At 39.8% G+C, this 27,291-nt stretch overlaps 1 protein-coding gene across 2 annotated transcripts in view; it reads right to left on the reverse strand.

The window, feature by feature from the left end:
• Positions 1–5,357: 5,357 nt before the first annotated feature.
• The window catches only part of LOC126187472 (peroxisomal acyl-coenzyme A oxidase 3-like), a 315,427-nt gene continuing 293,493 nt past the window's right edge, over positions 5,358–27,291 (reverse strand). For both annotated transcript variants that reach the window (XM_049928570.1, XM_049928571.1), the window contains exon 13: positions 5,358–5,823. In XM_049928570.1, coding sequence (XP_049784527.1) covers positions 5,570–5,823 — 254 coding nt within the window. In that variant the 3' untranslated portion in view covers positions 5,358–5,569. The remainder of the gene's footprint in view (positions 5,824–27,291) is intronic.

A 27,291-nucleotide genomic window follows, 5' to 3' on the forward strand; every position in this document is an offset into this window, starting at 1 on the left:
GTCTCCAAGTTGCCAAAACCTTCATCACCTTGCACAGTGCTTTGTTGACAATGTGAGTGAAGTGAAGTGATGGGGTCTCTTGCTTGTCTGTTAGCACTGAGAACTCCGTGCAAACATTGCTGCTCTCAGTCGTTAACTGAAGGCCATCGGCCACTGCATTGTCCATAGTGAGAGATAATGCCTGAAATTTGATATTCTCAGCACATTCTTGATCTCAAAATATTGATTTCCCTGATTATTTCTGAAGCGGATTAGTGCATGCATTTAGATCTAACTACCTTTTTATGTTCAAAGTCTGTTAATTCCCTGTGTGTGACCATAACAACATCGGAAACGTTTTACAAATGACAGCTCCACCAATGCACTGCTCTTTTATACCCTGTGAGCACATAGTACCGAAGAACAATGACCAGTAAGACTGTGCAAAGTGATGTTACTCCATGATAACACCTGCCCGCATTCTGTTAGATTGAGAAAAAGCACTAACAGGAGTTGGGTTGGGAAGTCATCCTACACCCACCTTATTCACATGATCTGTGCCCTCAGATTTTCACCTATTCCGCACTCTATCAAACAACCTTCAAAGAACTTCCTTTTTGGATGAAGATGTGTTCTGTGCTTGGCTCAGGGGTTGTTTGCCTCAGAACTATGTGTATTTGATTTCTACAGTCACAGAAGCGGAAAGTTACTGCAGCATTGGCAGACTTGTAAACAGCGAAGGAGAATATACTAGGCTTGAATGAAAAGTAATGCCTCCACCTTTGTTAGTTGGGTTTGGATGGGAATATTTTACTAAATTAAACACAGAAATAATCCTTAGAATGTGATCTTTAATTATCAGTATTCACTTTTCCACAACATAATCTCCAGCCAATTGGATACATTTCTGCCAATGATGAACATGTTTTCTGAAGCTGTCACAGAAGAAGTCGACACTCTGTTTCCACAACCACATACTCATATGTCCTTGTGAAATGCGGATTGTGCTTGCAATTTCTCTCTGAGTGATACGACAATCATCCTGAATCAATCTGTCAACATTTTGCTGTCACAGGACGTCCAACTCTTTGTTTGTCACACAGGTCAGATGATCCCACCTCAACATCTTTAAACTTTCTCATCCAATGATGCACAGTACTCACATCAACAAAATCACTACAAACTGCTTTCATTCTCTGATGAATCTCCTTTGGGATGACACCTTCTGCTATCAAGAATTCAGTGACTGCACATTGCTTACATCGCATTGACCGACCGTCTGCGCTGTGTTCCATACTTTACACTGTAACAATACAACCGGTCACTGCTGAGGCTTCCCACCAACTGGAGCTGTAGAGAAGAAGCTATGGAACAAGCCAGTACGCTACATACCAATGCTGCCAACTGTTGAAGAGTTACGAAGGTGGAGGCATTACTTTCCAGTCAACCCTAGTATTACTGATCGTTAAAATCTCTGTAATGTGTAAGAAACAAAAAGGCCAATATTAACTTCCCACAATGAAAATTACAAATGTAGAAAAATCTCAATTTACAATTAAATGGTATAATAGAGTAGTACCAGTCATTAAAATGATCGCTGCTGAAGCCATTATCTGGTGAAAGTCATTTTTCTTGAATGTAAGTAGTAAGCCTCCATTTCCCTTAGGGTGGGTCAATATCCAGTATATTGTTATATGCAAGCACTGAAGAGAGAAAGAAAAGCTTTCCCTGAATTGCTTCAGGCAAATGCTGGGATGGTTCCTTTGAGAGGACACGGCCGACTTCCTTCCCTAACCCAATGAGACCGATGACATCACAGTTTGGTCTCCTCCCCCAAAATCAACCCCAACCCACCTTAAGCAAATGTGGACAAGTTGCCCTTTGTTAAGTGTTAGATTAAAATTGAATAAGACCAAAAGATTGTTAAATTATAAAGGATAATTTGTGAAACACTAACAGGTACAATATCTAAAGTCAAATTTATGGGAGAAGTATCTCAGCCAATTGAAATAAAAACTGGTGTTAGACAAGGTGATGGCTTATCACCTTTGCTGTTTAATTATGTTATAGAAAAAATTGTAAGGATCTGTAATTCAGAGCTACAAAATCACAAAATTTTCCCAGTAACTCCGGGAAGGAAAACAAATGGAAGTAAGGTAAACTGCTTGGCTTTTGTGGATGATTTTGCAATACTTTCGGAAAACCTGACAGAAACAGTTATTCAGATAAACCTTCTGGAAAAAATAGCAATCATAACTGGTCGCTAAATATCAGCTGAAAAAACAAAATTAATGACAAATATAAAAAATGTGCCAAAATTCATAGAAACACAAATAGGTAAAATAGAGCAAGTAAATAAATTTAAATATCTTGGAGAAACGACCGGTATACAACAGAATGGACTAGAAAAATCTGCAATAGATGTAACAATTAACAAAATGGAAAGAGCATATGGTTTGACCAAAAATATTTACAAGAAATGTTACAGGCAGTCAAGTTCCCAAGGAACTCAATAGTAACACTTCCATGCTTAGAATCGTGGAAAAGAAAAATGAAACCAGCAGTATAGTTTCTATATACATCACATCATTATCCATCTCAGGTCCAATAGGAGAAGAATTAGTGTAAAATGAAACTGGCGTAGTTTAATCAAGCAGTTCTTAAACAAAACACAGACAAAAAGCAGTACCGATGTCTAAACATTGTTGTTAACAGTTTCTTCAAAACTACCAAATTATCTCCCTACATTTGGAACAATGCTTAAAAAGAAGTCATTGGATAAATGGAAATTTAAAATCAAGCCGTGTGATATGCATGGAGGGGGGAGGGGGGGATGTGAGACTGCTAGAAACATGGTAGCCATTTTGGAAGGCCCTATCTCAGCTGCAACTTATAATTTTCTATTGGAAAAGGGATTACGTGACATATCACACAGATAAAGAATTACACAAGAAAAACAATGGCACCTTTCATTTGAGCACAGCTTTATTCATTCTCAGGCTACGTTTCTTCCTTACAGGGGGTGTGAAAGTTGACAGAGCTGAAGGAACTGAGATCTCCTGATATAGGAGGGATAGCACCTGTATTGTTGCACGGGATTTTAACCAATGTCATCCAAACAGATCACCCAGTACCGTCAGAGGGGTGATGAAATTTCTCGCAAAATTCTGTGAAAGAGGCTGTGACCCAAACAAACAAAAAGCTATATGATCAAAGAACTACAGATGGAGCAACGTTAACTTCTATTCTGACATAATTTGGTAAGAGTACAGAGGACAGTATGTGCTGCATTTGAAAGGTGGGCTTAGCTGTAGGTCAGTAATAAGGGATCTAGCAACACATAATTGACACCCTTACAAAATGCAATTGGCTCAGGTACAATTCTCATTGTCGGGTTCAATTTGCAAAAAGGATGACACACAAGCTGTACAAAGACCATCATTTCCTCTAAGACATACTTCTTACTGATAAAACTAATTTCTATGTGAACAGAAATGTAAATAAACAAAATCACAAACACTGTTCAAATGTCACTGGTGTGACTCATCAATGGTAGGTAATGCCTCAGAAGTGGTGGTTTGGTGTATAATATGGAATTCTTGTTCCGGATCGGACATAGCCCCAAGAATGGCAGGAAGAAGATGACACAAGAATAACTATAATTATGGAATACCTGCAGCAGTTTCACATTAACTTGGTACACACGTGACTTATTTGATATAGCACCCATAAACATGGGAAGGGTGGTCACAGGTAAAATAAATGTAAATCTACTGATATTAGCATTGAATATCCAGGCTGTTTTTTTAAAGTTAGGAGGAATGGTGACAGTTCCTGTGACATTTAAGTTCAAGTTTAGTCAAATAAAACTCTGGATTTTTTTAGAATAGATATAATTTAAAAAAAGAAACTCCCATACCTCGGGTTTTACCACAACCTCCTCTCCACCCCCTCCCTCCCCAAACCCCCTATATAGTCCCATAGGGACTGCAAAGACAAGATTATGATAATTACAGTGTGCTTTTAGTTATTTACACAGTCATTTCTCCTGATCGTCTTACAAGAGTGGAATGGAAAGAACCTCTAATATATAACACAATGGGAAGTTCTTTCTGTCAGTAATAAATAGTCAGCAACTGGTGGTAAATTACCACACACTGTGCTGTCCATATCACAAAAAAAGCAAGTGCCATCAATTCACTGTACAAAAGTTGATGATATTTGCAGTAGTAGCTGTAATCAGTGGCTTTCCTCTTATAGTCTGGTACCGCGCGCCGTGGAATTTGAATCCGCGCCAGGCGTCATGGACGTCAAGGGCCCCTAGAGGTCACTGCACCATTGCGCTGTAAGCTGTGGCAGCGTGCGCCTCCTGGCCCGCTTTTAGTGTGAGGGCGCCACAGTGGAACACGTGGTTCCAGTGGCCAATATCGGCGCCCCTGATAGAGTACTTAAGCGCCTGCCACTCGCTTAGCCAGTCAGTCTAATCTTGCGTATGTCTGTGAACACATCGCCTCGCGTTAGACAGCTCACTTACTTGTTCTATATACGAGTGGACGTGTTTGTTAGGTTGTCTGTGACTCCGTTGTTTGATCTTGTTGTTCGTTCCGTCCATCGTTGGTCGTGTCCGTCCTCTCCCACTGTGTTGTTGTTCGCAGGCCTCTCCGCATGTCCCACCGCACTTTTGGTCATTTCAACCCCGCGACCGTCCCGGTCACAGTTACAACATTTAGTAAAATGTTTCTATGTCAAATACAGTTTTTATTCCCACAGAGATTCCTGCAATCTGCAATACTACGTTTAATAAAACTGCGTTTGTAATGTGTGTGCCAGTCTTTCAGTGAGTTACATGATGAAACATTATAATTATGACTGTAGATATGTCAGAAGGTGGGGGGGGGGGGGGTATATGCATTTTTACAGTTGGAGTTCTTCATTGGTTATGGAATTCAGTTCCATCTAGGAAACATGACAAACTGATTTTGTTTTATATTGTTCAGTAAAAATTTGGAAACATATTTTATAAAAATTAATTTCTGTAGTCTTGTAACATAACAAATATTTTGTCATTTCAAAATCTTGTGTTGTACTGAATGTGCATCTGATATGAAATTAAAAGTGTGACCAAAGCATACAAAGTCAGTGCATATAGTTCGCTAAAGCAGTCGCACAAGTTTTTAGCCTTAACACATTTTTTTCGTTCTTTAGATCCAGCCAAAATATAGAACAGCACAACATCGTTTCTCTTCCATTGCAGAAGTGTGTGTGGAACCATTAAGATGAGAAACAAGCAGCTAAAACATCTGACAGTTCAGGGAATAATATGTTTATTGTCACTGAATCATAATCTTTACATAATATACAAACAAAATAGTCTTTCCTATTAGTGCTTTATTTACACCCAGCTTCACATTACAATACAAAAATAAACAATTATTTCACAGTTATTATATAAATATGCTGTACAAGATGTACAATTTCCTTCCAAAATGTGTACATAAGTATTTCACTTCATAAAATGCCAACATGGAAACAGGATGCACAGTAAACATTATAGTGAAAATGTGTGTATATATGTGACAGTTTAGTCCCACTACATTTTGCTTTGTCCAAATGACACTTCATTGCACCAAGATGGCCTCTCAAATGTCTGCTGTTTCTGGAAGAGATGAGTATGCAGATTTTGATAAATTTTTCCATCTGAGTTTCCAAGTAAAGAATTCAATATGAAATCTGGTGGAGCTATGGCATCAGCCAGTGAGACAGCTTCATTCTTCAGCTGAGTACACAGGTGCATAATTCCCTCCCTTAACATCTCAGATGCCTGAGGGCCTTTCACATATCCTCCTGAAATAAAAGATGCAATATTTTGGTACAAAAATTTTGTTAAATTCACAGCCTTCAATTACTTTTTGGAACCATTATTTACTTCTTCAGCAGAGCAATAAGGAAATATTGTGTGTGTGTTTTGGGGGGGGGGGGGGGGGCTGTTAACTTAATACCCAAATAGAACTCTTGAGGATGTAAGAGACTTTCTTGTCATTTAATAATTATAACAACCTAAATAAGCTAAAATGTTTGATCTGTTCTATTATTAGTCATAGTGTTTGTCAATACCAGGTATTCTCCTTTAAACTCCTCTGATTTTGTCTTCTTTTGTGGTATCATAAAATGATGCTCTTCACAAATCTTAACTAATATGTAAATATATTCCATTTGTAGATCATGTTCGTTATCCGCCAGCACTGTGACACCATCTGTGTATCAAAGACCGTTCGAGTGAGAATTTCTGTTAAGATTAAATTCTCCATTAAAATCTTCCATTTCCAGGTTGCATCATCTACATAAATGTTCAAAAGTGTGGGTGAAATTCTGCACTCTCGTCGAACTATCTCCTTTGTGGTTATAAGCTGTGTTAGAATGCCATTTACATCTAAAATTACAGTTGCATGTTTGTATGGACTCTGAAATGTTCATTAGGTGTTGAAAATGTCCTCTTTACTATGTACTGCTCCATAGTTTCTCTCTATCAACAGTACTGAATGCCTTAATGAAACCAATAAATTATAAATGGGCTTCCCTATTATACTCTCTGCTCTTCAATTATTTCTTTAATTATCAATAACGTATATGTTGTCGTGCGCCCTTCCAAAATGCCTTTTGTTCTTCACATAACACACTCACATTTAAGGAACAATATGAAATACAGAGCAGTTGCAGGCATTTGCAGATATCAAGACTCGGTACAATATCAAGACTTGGTAGAGTCTATATTATGGATGTTCCACAGATGATACATATTATGTACTCTTTTGTAAATAATCTTGAAATTAAATTTCTACTCTGTAATGATGTATACCTCATATTAATATTTTTACAATTTAAAATTGTGTGCTAGAACACAGCTTTTATTTCTGGTATGAAGTAGGTCTAGGTACTCTGCACAGAGGAGGCAGGCATAAGGGAGGATTCAGGGTGTTACATCCGTGCTCTTAACCAGCAAGTCAGAATTGATGTCTTCCGCTGAATCTGAAACTGAGCCACTGAATCACACTGTGTTGCTGGGAAATTTTTGGTGTCGTGTCAAATGGAGGCAAATACAAAAGGGTGGGAGATCTGTTAATTGTCAGTAGATCAAAAATAGAGGGAAACACCAGCAAAGGATGAGAAGGAACACCAGGTGCATTGAGTATGTATACCTGTGGGCCTATGTGCTGCCAGCTATTGAGAGAACAGTGTGCAACCAACTGCAGATAATAGGGCAAGTTGGAACAAATTATGCCTCTTGTTTGGGCTCCAAGGTCTTGCAGTGACTGGCAGAGAAGTTTGATAATACCATCCTTTCACACAGTGTTGCAATGAAGTTCACAGTCTGCAACATTGTCCTCAGAACAGAGTGTGACCCCCCCCCCCCCCCAGTTCTGAATTGAGTGGAAGGCTTGAACTAGAGACTGTGAAGGTTGTGAGAAGCTAGGCTTGGGCCATATGGTCGAGAACCATAAGGTAGCTGATTGTAAGTGGGGTGCACACTAGTTTCCCTTTTTTTTTTTTGTTTAAGATTAGGTGACTCCGTCTAGTCTAGACTTGGACAGCTGTAAGAGAACCGTAAGTGTCTGTGTTGCAAGATCAAAACCAGTGCTCTCCACAGACAAAGGTATTAAAATCCTAGTGCTTAACTGCCAAAGCATTCACAACTAAGGGCCAGAGTTCGAAGAACTGCTAAAAACCAGAAGAGTTCTCATATTATGAAGTACAGAAATGCGGTTAAAATCTGAAATTGATAGCGGTGAGAATTTGGGAAAAAATTACATTACAAGGAAAGGCCAAAGTGAAATGGATGTGGTGTATTTTTCACAGTAGACAAGACATTCAGAATCACCAATATAAACTGAAACTGCATACAAGAGTGGTCTGAGCAAAATTCAGTGTCAAAGGTGGAGACAAAGTCATAATCGAAAATTTCTGCCAACCATCATACTCACCACCAGATGTAATCAAATACTTTAGAAAAAACCAAAGTTCATTAGTACATAGAATAACTCCCCCTACAGAACTGACAGAGGAGATTTCAATCATCCAACAACCAATTGTGGTAATGACACTTATGTAATCAGTGGGCGTGACAAGACAACCTGTGAAAACAATACTAAATGCATTTTCTGAATATTACAAAGAACAGACAGTTCAAAACCTCACTCATGGAGGAAATATATTGGATCTAATGGTAACAAATAGATTTGACTCATTCAAGATGTCCACATTGAAATCGATGTCAGTAATCATGATGAGCCAGTTGTAGCAACAGTGATTACCAAAATATAAAGGGCAGTTAAAACAAGTAGACTGATTTATATGTTCAGCAATACCAGAGAAGGAAAGTGGCTACTGAACATATAGTGGAGATGCTGAGTTACAATAGGTACAACAAAAAGATTCACACAATTATAGCTTTCGGTCATTAGGGCCTCTGTCAGCAGTAGACACACACACACACACACACACACACACACACACACACACACACACACACACACACACACACACACACAACTTGAACACACGTCTGCAATCTCAGACACCTGAAACCACACTGCGAGCAGCAGCACCAATGCATGATGTGTGTGGCGACTGGGTGGGGGTAAGAAGGAGGCTGGGGCGGGGAGGGGGACGGATAGTATGGTGGGGATGGCGGACCGTAAAGTGTTGCAGTTTAGACAGAGGGCAGGAGAGAAGGTGTGGAGGGGGGAGGGGGTAAGCAGTAGAAAGGAGAGAAATAAAAAGAAATTAAAAGACTGGGTGTGACGGTGAAATGACGGCTGTGTAGTGCTAGAATGGGAACAGGGAAAGGGCTGGATGGGTGAGGACAGTGATAATGAAGGTTGAGGCCAGGAGGGTTATGGGAGCAAAGGATGTATTGCAGGGAAAGTTCCCACCTGTGCAGTTCAGAAAAGCTGGTGTTGGTGTGAAGGATCCGTGGCGGTGAAATGACGGCTGTGTAGTGCTAGAATGGGAACAGGGAGGGGGCTGGATGGGTGAGGACAGTGATAATGAAGGTTGAGGCCAGGAGGGTTATGGGAGCAAAGGATGTATTGCAGGGAAAGTTCCCACCTGTGCAGTTCAGAAAAGCTGGTGTTGGTGGGAAGTATCTATATCGCACAGGCTGTGAAGCAGTCATTGAGTTGAGGGGTATCATGTTTGGCAGCATGTTCAGCTACAGGGTGGTCCACTTGTTTTTTGGTCACCATTTGTCACTGGCCATTCACGCGGACAGACAGCTTTTTGGTTGTCATGCCTACATAGAATGCAGCACAGTGGTTGCAGCTTATCTTGTAGATCACATGACTGGTTTCACAGGTAGCCCTGCCTTTGATGGGATAGGTGATGTCAGTGACCGGACTGGAGTAGGTGGTGGTAGGAGGATGTATGGGACAGGTCTTGCATCTAGGTCTATTACAGGGGTACAAGCCATGCGGTAAGGGATTGGGAACAGGGGTCGTGTAAGGATGGGCAAGTATATTGTGTAGGTTCGGTGGACAGCGGAATACCACGGTAGGAGGGGTTGGAAGGATAGTGGGTAGGACATTTCTTATTTCTGGGCACGATGAGAGGTAATTGAAACCCTGGCGAAGAATGTAATTCAGTTGCTTCAGTCTCGGATGGTACTGAGTTATAAGCGGAATGCTTCTCTGTGGCCAGACTGTGGGACTTCGGGAGGTGGTGGGAGACTGGAAAGATAAGGCACGGGAGATTTGTTTTTGTACAAGGATGAGAGGATAATTACGGTCAGTGAAGGCTTCAGTGAGACCCTCGGTATGTTTAGAGAGGGACTGCTCATCACTGAAGATGCAACGACCACGGGTGGCTAGGCTGTAGGGAAGGGACTTCTTGATATGAAACGGGTGGCCGCTGTCAAACTGGAGGTATTGCTGGTGGTTAGTAGGTCTGATATGGACAGAGGTACTGATGTTGCCATCTCTGAGGTGGAGGTCAACATCTAGGAAGGTGGCTTGTTGGGTTGAGTAGGACCAGGTGAAGCAAATGGGGGAGAAGTTGTTGAGCTTCTGGAGGAATGTGAATAAGGTGTCCTCACCTTCAATCCAGATAGCAAAGATGTCATCAATGAATCTGAACCAGGTGAGGGGTTTAGGATTCTGGGCTTTTTGGAAGGATTGCTCTAGATGGCCCATGAATAGGTTAGCATAGGATGGTGCCATGTGGGTGCCCAAAGCCGTACTGCGGAATTGTTTGTAGGTAATGCCTCCAAAGGAGAAGTAATTGTGAGTGAGGATTTAGTTGGTCATGGACACTAGGAAGGAGGTTGTTGGTTCGGAAACCAGAGGGTGTCTGGAAAGGTAGTGTTTGATAGCAGTAAGCTCATGGGCATTAGGAATGTTAGTGTACAGGGAGGTGGCATCAATAGTGACGAGCAGGGCACCGTCTGGTAAAGGGAAAGGAACTGTGGAGAGTCAGTCGAGGAAATGGTTGGTATCTTTTATATAGGAGGATAGCTTCCAGGTAATAGGTTGAAGGTGTTGGTCTACGAGAGCAGAGATTCTCTCAGTGGGGGCACAGTAACCGGCCACAATGGGGCATCCTGGGTGGTTGGTTTAGTGGACTTTAGGAAGCATGTAGAAGGAGAGCAGAGATTCTCTCAGTGGGGGCACAGTAACCGGCCACAATGGGGCATCCTGGGTGGTTGGGTTAGTGGACTTTAGGAAGCATGTAGAAGGTGGGAGTGGGGGGAGTGGTAGGGGTAAGTAGAGAGATGGACTCTGGAGAGAGGTTCTGGGATGGCCCTAAGGATTTGAGTAGTTACTGGAGTCCCTGCTGAATTACTGGAATGGGATCACTGTGGCATGGTTTGTAGGTGGAAGTATCTGACAGCTTGTGCCATGTAATCCTTGCGGTTCAAAACAATGGTGGTGGAGCCTTTGTCAGCAGATAGGATTATAAGGTTGGCATCAGTTTTTAGATGGTGGAGGTAAGGTTAGTTTCCATGTTGAGGGATTTGGGGAATGATGCTGAGGCAAGTTTCGAGGTTAAGAAATTATGGAAAGTTAACAGGACAGTTCGGACACAGTGGGTGTGGATCATGGTTGGATGGAGGAGTGAACTGAGTTAGGCGAGGTTCAATATTGGTCTTTGGTTGAGTCTGATTGGTCAGGTTGGTGGCGAAAAAGTGTTTCCACTGTAGGGACCGGGAGAAGGAGAGAAGGTCCTTAACTAGTCCTGCATGGTTGAATTTGGGAGTGGGGCAAAAGGTGAGGCCTTTGGAAAGGACTGATATTTCTGTGAGACTAAGGCTTCTGGGGAAAGGTTCGTAACTGTGTTGTGGGTCTGTTTAGGTTCTGGGCTCTGTGTGGTGGTGGAGGGAGTTTTGGAGGGTGGGGTAAGTGTAGTAGGTCTGCGTGACAGGGTTTGTCAGCTTTGAGGGGGCATGGGACAGGTTTGGAGGTTGTTGTAGAAGTGGTGGATAGTGGTACTCCAATGTGGGTGTAGGAAGTGAGCAGGACGAAGAGCTTTTTGAGGTGGCTCAACCTTTGTTAGTCACTGACTTCACCCATCCAGCCCTCTCCCTGTTCCCATTCCAGCACTACACAGCTGTCATTTCACCGCCACAGCCAGACTTTTAATTTCTTTTTATTTCTCTCTTTTCCACTATTTACCCCCTCCTCCTCTGCACCTTCTTTCCTGCCTTCTGTCTAAACTGCAACTCTTCACGGTCTGCCACTCCCACCATACTTGCCCCAGCCTCCTCCTTACCCCCACCCAGTCGCCACTCCCATAATGCACTGGTGCTGCTGCTCGCAGTGTGGTTTCAGCTCTCTGAGACTGCAGTCGTGTGTGCATGTTGCGTTTGTGTGTGTGTGTGTGTGTGTGTGTGTGTGTGTGTGTGTGTGTCTACTGCTGACAAGATCTTAATGGGCGAATGCTATAATTGTGTGAATCTTTTCGTTGTGCCTATTGTGACTCAGCATCTTTGCTATATGGTGAGTTGCAACTTTTCTTCTCTGGTATTGTTACATTCCATTGTTTGATTTTTGTCTGACGCCTTTTTTTCAATCCTAACCTGTTTTCCTTTGTAACTACATTCTTTTTCGTCCACTATGCTGCTTCTTTCTTTTCTTTCCTGTGTTTCTCTTGTTCCCTTACGAACTGCATTGCACGCTCTACTTATGAGCCACACTGTAGGATATTAACCGTCTCGACCACGTGCAACAGACGGCCTCAAGACCACGCTGATTGTTAGTGCAGCGTCTTAGGTCCCACATTACTCCTGCGGAGATAATGAATCCGATACCTGCAAACTGATCACACCCCCTGTGTCAATTCCCGTATTTTTGCGTGTTGTCTCCCGCACTTTTCTGGTACCACATGATCTTACATCTCTTACTACAAACCTCTCCCCACCCCCCACATTTCCCCATTCTATCCCTGTTCGCACCCACTAAATCCACCTCATCCAGTCACATCTGCTGTCCCCCTTACGCTTATATGCCCTCAAACATTCTACCCACAGTAATACACATACATTTATTATTGATTAGGTATTCTCTACTTTGACCCTTGCGACTTTTCGCCAATTTTAGTGAGTTTTTGCCTTCGACTATCGTCATCTTCCTCAGATTTCATCTCGTTTTTTCCCCCTTGTGCATCCATTTCATCCTTTTTTACTTTTCACACGTATTTGGGTGTATTTTTGCGTAATTTTGGGATGTAATTCTACTTTCTTACATAATTTTTTGCACCACCATGGATCCTTGCTCCTTCCATCTGCATCAATACAGAAAAGTTTTCTTATCCCTATCCAGATCCCAGTCCCACATACTGTTCCTGCATTGTTGCTTGGCTCATGGAATCCCCCATAATGGCCTTACCATCAAATTACCTATCTCTGATTGCCACCCCTCCTTTCACAATGACCTGCACCTGTTCAGATCCCTCCAATCCTTAGCCCTCACCAACATAGTCCTGAAAAACCATATCAACCTAGCCCAATCCTCCTTGCAGTATCTTCTCTCCATCCGCAAAATTCTCCTGCTATGTAATCCCAAATTCCTGGAACCCATAGCACACACTGAAACTCTGGCCCTGCAGGAACTTGAGCAATATGCACAATGCCACCTCAAAAAGCTCTCCATCCTACACACTTCCTACTCCCACCTTGGAGTACCACTGTCCACCACTTCTACAACATGCTCCAAACGTCCCCTCATTGCTGACAAACCCTGTCTCACAGACCCTATTACACCTACCCCACCCTCCAAAACTCCCTCCCACCACCACAAAGAGCCCAGAACCTAAACAGACCCACAACACAGTTATGAACCTTTCCTCCAGGAGCCTTAGAAATATCAGTCCTTTCCAAAGGCCTCACCTTTTGCCCCACTCCCAAATTCAACCATGTAGGACTAGTTAATGGCCTTCTCTCCTTCTCCCGGTACCTACAGTGGAAACACTCTTTTGCCACCAACCTGACCAATCAGACTCAACCAAAGACCAATATTGAACCTTTCCTAACTCAGTTCACTCCTCCATACAACCATGATCCTCACCCACTGCCTCCAAACTGTCCTGTTAACTTTCCATAATTTCTTAAGCTCAAACCTTGCCTCAGCATCATTCCCCAAATCCCTCAAGATGCAAACTAACCTAACATCCACAAAAAGAACCGCAGTCCACCATCTAAAAACTGATCCCAACCTTATAATCCTACCTGCTGACAAATGATACACCACCATTGTTTTGAACTGCAAGGATTACATGGCAGAAGCTGTCAGATACTTCCACCTACAAACCATGCCACAGTGATCCCATTCCAGCAATCCAGCAGGATCTCCAGTCACTACTCAAATCCTTAGGCCCATCTCCCCAGAGTCCATCTCTTTACTCACCCCTACCACTCCCCACTCTACCACCGTCTACATGCTTCCTGAAGTCCATAAACCCAACCACCCAGAACACCCCATTGTGGCCGATTACTGTGCCCCCACTGAGAGAATCTCTACTCTTGTAGACCAGCACCTTCAACCTATTACCCGGAACCTATCCTCCTATATAAAAGATACCAACCATTTCCTCGACTGACTCTCCACAGTTCCTTTCCCTTTACTACACGGTGCCCTGCTCGTCACTATTGATGCCACCTCCCTGTACACTAACATTCCTAATGCCCATGGCCTTACTGCAATTGAACACTACCTTTCCAGACACCCTGTGGATTCCGAACCAACAACTTCCTTCCTAGTCTCCATGACCAACTATATCCTCACTCACAATTACTTCTCCTTTGGAGGCATTACCTACAAACAATTCCACAGTACAGCTATGGGCACCCACATGGCACCATCCTACGCTAACCTATTCATGGGCCATCTAGAGGAATCCTTCCTAAAAACCCAGAATCCTAAAGCCCTCACCTGGTTCAGACTCATTGATGACATCGTTGCTATCTGGATGGAGGTGAGGACACCTTATTCACATTCCTCCAGGACCTCAACAACTTCTCCCCCATTTGCTTCACCTAGTCCTAAGCAACCCAACAAGCCACCTTCCTAAATGTTGAGGTTCTGGTGTAATGTGCATAATAAGTTGTATTGTTTCCGTTTGAAGACTCTGTTGGTCTTTGTCATTGTGGTTCATACATTGGTGGGAGATAACACTTGGGCCCTGAATATGACCCTGCATTGTAACTGGAAGCATGATTTGAATAAAAAATGTTGGAATGCAGTACAGCTGTTGGTGTCATTTATCATTTTTCAAGTGCTTCATGTCCTGCTCTTGTCCCACCATCCTTGATGGATTACCAGAGACTGAAATTTATAATTTTGAGTATTAGGATGAAATAATATCATGACCTTAGGTCTATGTGTCAGCTGCAACTAGCTTGTGAGTTGTGAGCAACTAGCTAGGAGTGAATAGTAGTTGTTGTGGTGGATACTGGTTTGATGCAGCTTTCCATGCTACTTGTAGACCAACACCTTCAACCTATTACCTGGAACCTATCCTCCTATATAAAAGATACCAACCATTTCCTCGACTGACTCTCCACAGTTCCTTTCCCTTTACCACACGTTGCCCTGCTCGTCACTTATTCTGTGCAAATAAGTCTCTTCATCTCCGAGTAACTACTGCAACCTACATCCTTCTGAATCTGCTTAGTTTATTCATCTCTTGGTCTCCCTTTATGATTTTTATCCTCTGCACTTCCCTCCAGTACTAAATTGGTGATCCCTTGATGCCTCAGAACATGTCCTCCCAGCCGATCCCTTGTTGTAGTCAGGTTGTGCCACAAATTCCTCTTCTCCCCAGTTCTAATCAGTACCTCCTCATTAGTTACGTGATCTACCCTTCTAACTTTCAGCATTCTTCCGTAGAATCACAATTCAGAAGCTTCTATTCTCTTAAACAGCATTCTTCTGTAGCACCACAGTTCAAAATCTTCTATTCTCTTACTGTCTAAACTATTTATTGTCTATGTTTCACTTCCATACATTGCTACATTTCATACAGATAGTTTCAGAAATGACTTCCTGACACTTAAATCTATATTCGATGTTAGCAAATTTCTCTTTTTCAGAAATACTTTCCTTGCCATAGCCAGTCTGCATTTTAGATCCACTCTACTTCGACCATCATCAGTTATTTTGCTCCGTAAATAGTAAAACTCATCTAGTACTTTAAGTGTCTCATTTCGCAATCTAATTCCCTCAGCATCACCTGATTTAATTCGACTACATTCCATTATCCTTGTTTTCCTTGTGTTGATGTTCATCTTATGCCTTCCTTTCAAGACACTGTCCATACTCTTCAACTGATCTTCCAGGTCCTTTGCTGTCTCTGACAGAATTAGAATGTCATCAGGAAGCCTCAAAGTTGTTATTTCTTCTCCATGGATTTTAATTCCTACTCCAAATTTTTATTTTGTTTCCTTTACTGCTTGCTCAATATACAGACTGAATGACATCATGTATAGGCTACAACCCTGTCTTACTCCCTTTTTAACCATTGCTTCCCTTTTGTGCCTCTCGACTGCAGACTGGTTTTTGTACAAATTGTAAATAGCCTGTCCCTCCCTGTATTTTACCCCCACCACCTTCAGAATTTGAAAGAGAGTCTTCCAGTCAACATTATCAAAAGCTTTCTCTAAGTCTACAAATGCTAGAAACATAGGTTTTCCTTTCCGTAATCTATCTTCTAAGATAAGTCATAGGGTCAGTATTACACTGTGCATTCCAACATTTCTACGGAATCCAAACTGATCTAGCCGAAGTCAGTTTTTAGCAGCTTTTTCATTCATCTGTAAAGAATTTGTGTTAGTATTTTGGAGCCATTACTTATTAAACTGATAGTTCGGTAATTTTCACACCTTTCCTCACCTGCTCTCTTTGTGACAGGAATTATTACATTCTTCTTGAAGTCTGAGGGTTATTTTGCCTGTCTCATGCATTTTGCTTGCTAGATAGTAGAGTTTTGTCATGGCTAATCCTCCCAAAGCTATCAGTAGTTCTAATGGAATGTTGTCTACTCCCGGGGACTTTTTCCAACTTAGGCTTTCAGTGTTGTGTCAAATTCTTCATGCAGTATCACATCTCCCATTTCATCTTCAATTACATCCTCTTCCATTTCCATAATATTGCTCTCAAGTACATCGCGCTTGTATAAGCCCTCTATACACTCCTTCCATCCTTACTGCTTTCCCTGCATTGCTTAGGACTGGTTTTCCATCTGAGCTCTTGTTATTCATACAGGTGGTTCTCTTTTCTTCAAAGGTCTCTTTAATTTTCCTGTAGGCAGTATCTGTCTTACCCCTAGTGACATATCCTCTATATCCTTACATTTGTCCTCTAGCCATCCTTGGTCAGCCATTTCGCACATCATGTCAATCTCATTTTTGAGACATTGTATTACTTTTCGCCTGCTTCATTTACTGCATTTTTAAATTTTCTCCTTTCATCAATTACATTCAATATCTCTTCTGTTACCCAGGGGTTTCTACTAGTCCTTGTCTTTTTGCCTACTTGATCCTCTGCTGCCTTCACTATTTCATCTCTCAAAGCTACCCATTCTTCTTCTATTGTATTTCCTGTCAATTGTTCCCTAATGCTCTCTCTGAAACTCTCTACAACCTCTGGTTCTTTCAGTTTATCCAGGTACCTTTTTCTTAAATTCCTGCCTCTTTGCAGTTTCTTCAGTTTTAATCTATAGTTCATAATCGATAAATTGTGGACAGAATCCACATTTGCTCCTGGAAATGTCTTACAATTTAAAACCTGGTTCCTAAATCTCTGTCTTACTATCATAGAATCTATCTGAAACCTTCCAGTGTCTCCAGGCCTGTTCCATGTATACAACCCTCCTTCATGATGCTTAAACCAAGTGTTAGCTCTGTGCAAAATTCTACCAGGCAGCTTCCTCTTTCAGTCCTTACTTCCAGTCCATAATCACCTACTACTTTTCCCTCTCCTTTCCCTACTATCGAATTCCAGCCCCCCCATGATTATTAAATTCTCGTGCCCCTTAACTATCTGAATAATTTCTTTTATTGCATCATACATCTCTTCAATCTCATCAACTGCAGAGCTGGTTGGCATATAAACTTGTACCTATATTTACTTTGGTCCAAAAAGGGGTCCAATATTCAGGAACACACATTTTCAATAAATTGCCATTAACCATTAAAAACTGGATTTCAGATAAAGCATTATTTAAACAGAATTTGAAAGACTTTTTGATAGGCAACTCCTTCTACTCTGTAGATGAAGTCTCTTAACTGAGACTGATAGGACAACTTAAATAAAAATGTCTGTTAGATTTCAGTTTTGACTGCACTTTGTCACAACAGTCAAGATTAGGTATTTTGTGTAGGATAAATTTATTAATAGTGCATAACAATGTTTCATTCTTACAACTACTTCTACTTCTACTGCTACGTGATCAGGCCAAGTGGACCGCATGCATCTACAAGTTTCCTCCTCCACTGTATTCTGTCCATTGCTGCTGTCCACCATTCGTCCACATCTATTGACACTTGGTTTAAATCTTCATGGAGTCCATCTCTCCAACACTTCTTGGGTCTCCCTGGTTGTCTCTTTCCTGTAGGTGTGAAATCCAGGAGCTTCCGAGGCCATCTGTGATTCACCATCCGGGCCACATGGCCGGCCCACTGCATTCGTTTGGCTTTGACAGTTCCTGCTATGTTGGACTGCTGGTGTAGTTCCTCAAGCTCTTGGTTGTATCTGATCCTCCATTCCCCTGTATCTGCATCCAGAACTGGACCGAAGATCTTCTGAAGCACTTTTCTCTCAAAAAGAGGGAGCTTATGGAAGTCCTGTTTCTGGATACTCCATGTCTCACAGCCATATAGAACAACAGGCTGGATCAGGGTTTTGTACAGTCGAATCTTAAACTGTCTGGAGAGATATTTGGACCGAAGCAGTTGTGCTAGGCTGTGCTAAGATAAGTTTCCTGCTTGTATTCTGGCATTGATCTCTGCTTCACATGACGAGTTCTCAGTGAAAAGTGCCCCTAGGTATTTGAATTCTTGGACTCTCTTGTAGGAATGGTCCCCAACCTGCAGTGATTGTAGATGATCAGCAGTCTGACAATGACCATGCGTCATAACGAGGTACTCTGTCTTGGCTTCGTTTATGTTTATCCCAAATTTGCTGGCAGCATATTAATTCTGTAAATATTAGCTTTTCCAGTTTACTGTATTGTATTAACCTGTTTTGACAATCTCCTGATGAATCATCAGGATAGTAAGTATTATATTTAAATGTTTCATGTTTTTTATGTATAGTTTCTGACATGTTCCACACCCACAAGAATCATGTCATTTTTCGGGTATATGGAACGAAAACTGAATCTAATGTAATTAATCTATTTCTGTGCTACGGCGTGGGCATTGTGTCTGTCTTGGCTACTATAATGCATTCACTATGCTGACCATAGTAGCTTATTTGTGCTCCTATTTTTTTATTCATTATTAAACCTAATCCTGATTTTGCATTTATAACCCTGTATTCACCTGATCAAGAGTCTTGTTCCTCCTGCCACCTAACTCACTAATTCCCACTATATCTAACTTTAACCTATCCATTTCCCTTTTTAAATTTTCTAACCTACCTCCTGATTAAGGGATGTGACATTCCATGCTTCAATCCGTAAAATGCTAGTTTTCTTTCTCCTGATAATGATGTCCTCCTGAGCAGCCCTGCCCAGAGATCCAAAAGGGGACTCTCTGGAATATTTTACCCAAGAGGATGCCATCATCATTTAACCATACAGTAAATCTACATGCTCTTGGGAAAAATTACAGCTGTAGTGTCCCCTTGCTTTCAGCTGTTCAGAAAACCAGCACAGCAAGGCCATTTTGGTTCCTGTTACAAGGCCAGATCAGTCAATCATCCAGACTGTTGCCCCTGAAACTACTGAAAAGGCTGCTGCCCCTCTTCAGGAACCCCACATTTGTGAGGCCTCTCAACAGATACCCCTCCACTGTGGTTGTGTCTATGGCATGGCTATCTGTATTGCTCAGGCACACAAGCCTCCCCACCAATGGCAAGGTCCGTGGTTCATTGATTGGGGGGAGGGGAGGTCCACAGTTCATACTTAAAAATTACATAATGTTAATGTTGTAACTTCAGGTCTGAGTGCTAAGTACAAATGGCAATATTTATGTCCATTAATAATTAATAAAATAGATGTGTAAATGTTACTAAAAGTGTTAGACATAATAATCAATCATACATCATTGTATTAGATACATAAAAATTTTACCAACTGACTGTAAGCTAAATGATGAGACTAAGTAGTAACAGTCCTTAAGTTAAGGCAAGATCCAAGAGACATAAAAAAACAAAAGATAGATAGTCATCCAAATGTAGCTCAAGGTATGTGTGTGACATGCATAAACCTCTAATAATAATTTATGCTCTAGGAGCTTCATACAATGGTAGCCATTTGTTAAGGTTTAATGTGAAATTATAATATTTGTATAACAGTATAACAAAACAACCAACCACATAATTGAAATATACATCCACTAATGTAATGCAAGAGGTTAGGTGCTTACACCAGTAATTAATTGAATAATAAATGAAAAGCTTCATTTTATGATGATGACTAGAATCAGTAATGCTTGTAGATGCAGGAATACCAAATTGTGTCAACATATTCAACTAAACTTATTTAGTATTCCATGCTCAAGGCATTGTATAAACAATCTGCAGCAGCAATAATAACAATGCATGAAATCATGCAACATCAAAGCATGTGTAGAACATATCATGTGAACAAAGGGCAATTTACATTACAGCCCAAATTCTAGATGCTATTGTAGTTCAAGGTCCAGGTACTATCATATGCGAGGGTGATGTTTTTATAAGGGCACGTAATTATGTAACCCATGGCCAAGGTACTAATTGTGGCCCATGCTCTAAGTGCCAACTGTTCTTCTAGGTCTAGGTAAAAATCATCGGCCAAGGTCTAGGTCATACTTATAGCCTAAGGTCTAGGTGTTAATTGTAGTTCAAGGTCTAGATAACATAAACCATCACATTACTAATGGATGAAACATGAATGGAAGAGGATGTCTCATAACAGTAAACATGAAGTAAACAGTGTCTTAAGTGTAAATGTGAAAAAAGTAATGTAGGTCTTCACATTTAAAGTATAAATATGGAAGGTAAATTGTAACCCAATACCTAGGTGTTGATAAACAAGTGACCTAATAGCTACAATAAAAATTGAAAAGCAGATAGGACAGTAACGAATATGTTTTTAAAAAGGTGAAAGGCGCACTTAAGCAGATTACAGAAATTCATCAAATAAGTATAAAAAACAAACCTGATTAAATTCAAGTTGATTATTTAGTAAATGATTAGGTACATATTACATGGACGATAAATAGTTTGGATAAGAAGAGAATAGAAGCTTTCGAAATGTGGTGCTACAGAAGAATGCTGAAGATTAGATGGGTAGATCACATAACTAATGATGAAGTATTGAACAGAATTGGGGAGAAGAGGAGTATGTGGCACAACTTGACAAAAAGAAGGGACTGGTTAGTAGCACATGTTCTGAGGCATCAAGGGATCACAAATTGGAGGGCAGCGTGGAGGGTAAAAATCGTAGAGGGAGACCAAGAGATGAATACACTAAGCAGATTCAGAAGGATGTGGGTTGCAATAAGTACTGGGAGATGAAGAAGCTTGCACAGGATAGGGTAGCATGGAGAGCTGCATCAAACCAGTCTCAGGACTGAAGACCACAACAACAACACAACATGTTCATTATGACTGCGTATTTCCAACCTTTCTACCTTTAGGCATGATATGCAAGATTTTCATGTTACAGTTAATGCCACATATTGTATGATGTGCTGATTTTAAATGTCTGCAAAGTTGCTTGTATATACCGGACTTATTTATTAATTATCATAAGCTTGTACTCCGATAATTAATTTATTTCTTATTTAAATATTGAAGTACTAACCATATAGCGGAGATGTTGAGTTGCAGATAGGCACAACACCACCCCCACCCCACCCCCCACCCCCACCCCCCACACACACACACGACTGCTGTAGTCTCATGCAACCCGTTCAGTTGCCTGAGACTGCAGTCGCGTGTGTGTGTGTGTGTGTGCGGGGTGGTGGGTGGGTGGGGGGGTGGGGGGTGTGCATGCATGCATGCTCACTCACAGCTATGTCTGTTGTTGACGAAGGCCTTAATAGTCAAAAGCTTTATCTGTGACAATCTTTTTGTTGTGCCTAACTGAGACTCAGCATCTCCGCTATATGGCGATAAGCAACTTTCCTTTTCATAATGTTGTTACATTCCATCCTGGATTTATCATTGTTTGAAATATTGAACTACCTTACTTTCATTAATGAGAATAAGGCTATCGTTATTAAGGCGGGCAAAGGCAATTCGATATTGATTATCCATCATGAGTAGTACATTAATAAGACAAACATTTTTCTCGAAAAATAATACATTTGAAGTACGTAATGATCCTACAAAAACTTATATACTAATTTAAAACACAAGATTGACAGTATATGTTTCCTTCTAAGAGACAGAGAGAACAGAACAACAGAAATTATGAAATGTAGTTTGCCATGTCACAGCTCTCCGGTTGAAGTGTCATTAACAAGATAGTACAATACACCTGAGTGTGAATGGTATGACTATGCTAAATTTTGAGTTGAATAAAATTTTGAACAGGATACTTGAAGATGCTTTAATAGTAGGAATATCTATGAGTTGAGTATTCACCTTCACAACACTGCATTCCAGAGAATTCAGTACTAGCATCTCTTGATATAATCAACTTGTACATGAACATACCCGTTGGAGAGTGCATTCAAATAATTAAAGAAAACCTAATTAAAAATAAGAATATTAGTGCAGGTGAAATTCTTAAATTAGTCAAACTTATTCAGTTCTCATAATGTCACAACTATTGTGAATCTAATGGAAAAATATATCATCAAAAACAATGTCTTGCTATGAACCTCATAAGCTATTTTGTATTTTTGTTAGCAATCTGGAAAATAAATTCTTTTCCATACATAAAAGCTCGGAAGAAAAAACAGTTTATTATAAGACAATGGAAAATCCAGGTTGGAATATCAACAATGTAAGGGAAAGGCGGATAGCTACTTACCACAAAGATGTAAGGCACAACTGTAAGACACTCACATGTTAACTTTTGGCCACAGCCTCTGTCAGACGCTCTGGTTCAAGCTGCTGGAGATGGTGGTCATGTGTGTATGAGGTGTGCTTGCTTGTGTGAATGAATGTGTGTGTGGGGGTGAGAGAGAGAGAGTGTGTGTGTTTCTTTTTCTGACAAAGCCTATGGCTGAAAGATAATATGTGAGTGTCTTTTAGTTGTGCCTGTCTGTAATGTGATGTGTCATTTTTACATAAGTAGAAATCTATTTTTCCTTGCATTGTTCGTTTGTTAGAAGAGATATATGGATGAGATATTTAACCCAATATAATAAGTCAGGTGTATACATGCTTAATATACAGATATGTATTGACCTCAAAAGCCACATCATTCAAGTAAGACATCAGGAAGACACACATTCACATAATATAACAGCTTCTTGTAGACATTTAAAGTCAGCACGTTATACAATGCATGACAGTAATTGTAATATGAAAATCTTGTGTTACATACCTAAAGGTAGGAGTCCGCAGCTCGTGGTCTAGTGGCTAGTGTTGCTGCCTCTGGATGATGGGGTCCCGGGTTCGATTCCCTGCCGGGATGGGAATTTTCTCTGCTTGGGGACTGGGTGTTTGTATTGTCCTCATCATTTCATCATCATCATAATCATATAATCATTTGTGACAGTGGCTAGATTGGAGTGTGAAAAAACTTGGACTGCTTAAAAATTGGGACTTTGCACGGGCACTGATGATCACGCAGTTGAGTGCCTCACAAACTAAACATCTAAAGGTAAGAAAATAGGTCTTCTAGAAGAGTTGGAAATATAGTCATAATGAACATGTATCTGATCATTCATTTATCAACTTGAATTTAATCAGCATTGTTTTTTAAACTTATTTTATGAATTTCTGTAATCTGTTGGAGCCTACCTTTCATCATTCTAAAAACAAATATTTGTTATGGGTCTACCTGCTTTTCAATTTTTATTGTTGCTATTAGGTCACTTAGACATTGGGTTACAATTTACCTTCTGTATTTATATTTTAAATGCGAAGACCTAAATTACTGTTTTTATCATTTACACTTGGACACCATTCAGTTCTTGTAATTTGTAATTTATTTGCATGAAACATGTAATTACATGCATAGCAACTGGTAGTACAATACAGCAGTATACAATCTTATTTTACTTTATAATATTTACTTAAAAATGTAGTCCAAATCATGCAACATAATAATACTTTAGATTTTAGTTCCTACAGTAGGCTATAGAAGCACTGCTCAATGAGCCACTATTTGAGATGTTTTTTGAATGTCTCTCCAGTTATTACCTTCAGTTCATTTGACAGTGCATTGAAGTATTTTGCTCCATTAATATATGGACTGTTTGCTGTTTTTTTTTTTTCAGTCTTCTGTGTGTCATATGGTAATTTTGTACTTGTCTAGTATTGTGATCATGAATTTCTGCATTATGATGAGTATATTTCTTATCTTCTACAATTAATACTATTGTTTCAAACATAAACATAGAATAGATAGTCAGAATTTTAAATTCTTGAAACAATCCCTTACATGATGTTCTAGCATCTTTTTTGCCCAATATTCTCAAGCCTCTTTTCTGGAGTTTAAACACTTGGTGTACTTGAGATTTAGAAGCCCTGCCCCACAATGCAAGACCATATGCTAGAAATGGATGTATTAAATCAAAATACTCTATACTCATTGTTTGGGTATTGACGTATGGAGCTATTCTTCTTAAAACATATAGGTTAGATGGTAGCCTTGCACATACATTGTCAATTTGTTGCGTCCACAGTAGTTTGCTATCTATGCATATACCTAGGAATTTTCACTCACTGCAGATTTTCCTAAAATATTACTATCATGAGAATCGATATATAAGTTTTCAAATCACCAACATTGAAGGGGATTATATTTGTTTTTTGTAAGTTGACTTTTAGATTGTCATTTTCAAACTTTTCCTTTGCAATATCTATAAATTTTTTTACCTCTATGCTGAGATTAAGAATATCATTTCCCCAACAAAGGCCTGAAGTGTCACCTGCATACATTGTAATGAAGGTATCATTTTTTACTATCTTTGGGAAGTCATTAACGTAACGTATAAAAAGGAAGGGACCAATTATGGATCCCTGAGGCACATCAAATTTAATATTCCTGACACTTTATGTATAACTGTTTAATGTTTCCCCATTATTGTGTGAAATTGATGTACACTGTTTTCTGTTTTTTAAATAAGATGTGACGAGTTGCAATAGTTTTCCACTTATGCCATTTCTGGCCAGTTTTGACAGAAGTACCTTATGATCAACCTTATCAAAAGCATTTGATAGGTGTAGGAAATCTCCAGCTACTTGCATGCCTTCGTCAGTTTTGTCAAGAGCTTTCAGCATAAACTGAAGTGTTGCAGTCATGGTGCTACGACTGCTTCTGAAACCATGCTGAAAATCTCCCAGGATGTTGTGCTTATTATAATGCTCTAACATATATTTCAGAATTATTTTTTTATATCTAAAAACAAAGATGATGAGGCTTACCAAACAAAAGTGCTGGCAGGTCGATAGACACACAAACAAACACAAACATACACACAAAATTCAAGCTTTCGCAACAAACGGTTGCTTCATCAGGAAAGAGGGAAGGAGAGGGAGAGACAAAAGGATGTGGGTTTTAAGGGAGAGGGTAAGGAGTCATTCCAGTCCCGGGAGCGGAAAGACTTACCTTAGGGGGAAAAAAGGACAGGTATACACTCGTACACAAACACACATATCCATCCGCACATATGTGTATGTCAGGGAACACTCGTTCTTTTAAGACACTATTTATTAGATGCACCAAAGGATATGATAGATTGTTTTTGCACTGTTTAAGTAAAAATGGAGAAATGTCATACCAGCCAGCGGATTTTTTGTTTTTACATTCTCTGATGAGCTGCAAAATATTCTAGATTTCAAGTTCATGGAGTTGATTAGCTTCAGAACTGTCCTCAGCAAGACTCCCAACAGGTACTTTATCTGTGGTACAAAAGTCAGATTCTATTATATCTATGAAATAGTCATTAAAACTGTTACTGATCTCTTGAAGATTGGTGACATCAATATTGTCATTAGATATCTGTATGTTGATATTACCTTTTAGTTTTGTTTTATTGTCTCTTATTTCATGTACTATTGACCAGCACGTCTTGGAGATACAATCAGAATTTTGTATTTTCCAGTTTATCTTTTCAGTCTTCAATCTTTTGACTTGCTTGTGAAACCGGTACTTGTATTGTTTGTATTTTTCCTGTGCTCATGTGTTTTTGGTCTCTGTTTGTATCATATACATTTCTTCCATTTTTTCTTTCAGTTCTTTGGTAGAATTATCAAATTCCATGGGTCTTGACTGTCTTGCCTTATTCTTATTAATATTTATCTTTCTCATGGGAATAGTATTATTTAGATGATAAGATAATGTATCTAGAAAGGCATCCCATTTATTATTCACTCCTTCAGCTTGAAATACTAGATGCCAAGGTTCATGACCAAGGCTCTCTCTCAGTTTGGCAATGTTGATAACAGAAAGATTTCTTTTGTATTCATAAATTTTCTTTGGTTTTATACAAGGATCTCTCATTAGCACTAATCGTTGTCCTAGATGGTCAGAGATGTTTCATCTATTTCATGTTTCATCTATTAGGAAAGCAATGTTTTATGACACCTAGACCTTGAGCTCCAATTAACACCTAGACCTTGGGCTATAAGTATGGCTTAGACCTCGGGCTATGATTATTATCAAGACCTAGGACAACAATTGGCACTTAGAGCATGGGCCACAATTAGTACCTAAATCATGGCTTACATAATTAAGTGCCTTTAAAGTAACATAACCTTGGCATATGGTAGTACCTAGACCTTGAGCTACAGTGGCATCTAGACTTTGGCCCATAATGTAAACTGCCCTTTGTTCACATATGATACATTCTACAGATACTTTAGTGTTACATGATTTCATATATTGTTATTATTACTGCTACAGATTGTATAGTCAGTGCCAGAGATATGGAATACTAAATTAGTTTAGCTGACTATTAGTAAATGTTATTTCAATGTATCCAAACTGTTTATTTAATTGTTTTGTTGTTTGACTTTATCTTAGATTTTTATGTTCATTTAAGTCTGCATAATGGTTTTATCATACACCAATTGTATTCATAACATCTAGTCCATAGGGTATTTACGAGTTTGATGTTAAATATCGTTTTGTGACCTATTTTAATGTATCATTCTCTTTCAGCTATAGTATGTTGTGTTTTAAGTGATATCTTCTTTGATTTCAAAGGCAGCCATGTTTAGCGCTACCTTGCATTTAGATTTAAGGCTACTTACTATATATTTTCATGTACTTGAATAAATTGACACAATTTGGTATTCCTGCATTACAAGCATTACTATTTCTAGTTACCACCATAAAACATAGTTTTTCCTTTATCATTCAATAAATTGTGAGTGTAAGAACCTAACCTCATAAAGTATATTAGTGGATGTATATTAGGATTATGTAGTTGGTTGTCCTGTTACACTGTTACCTAAATATTATAATTTTATATTAAATTTTAACAAATGGCTACCA

This window comes from Schistocerca cancellata, chromosome 5, assembly GCF_023864275.1.
Source record: "Schistocerca cancellata isolate TAMUIC-IGC-003103 chromosome 5, iqSchCanc2.1, whole genome shotgun sequence".
NCBI lineage: Eukaryota > Metazoa > Arthropoda > Insecta > Orthoptera > Acrididae > Schistocerca > Schistocerca cancellata.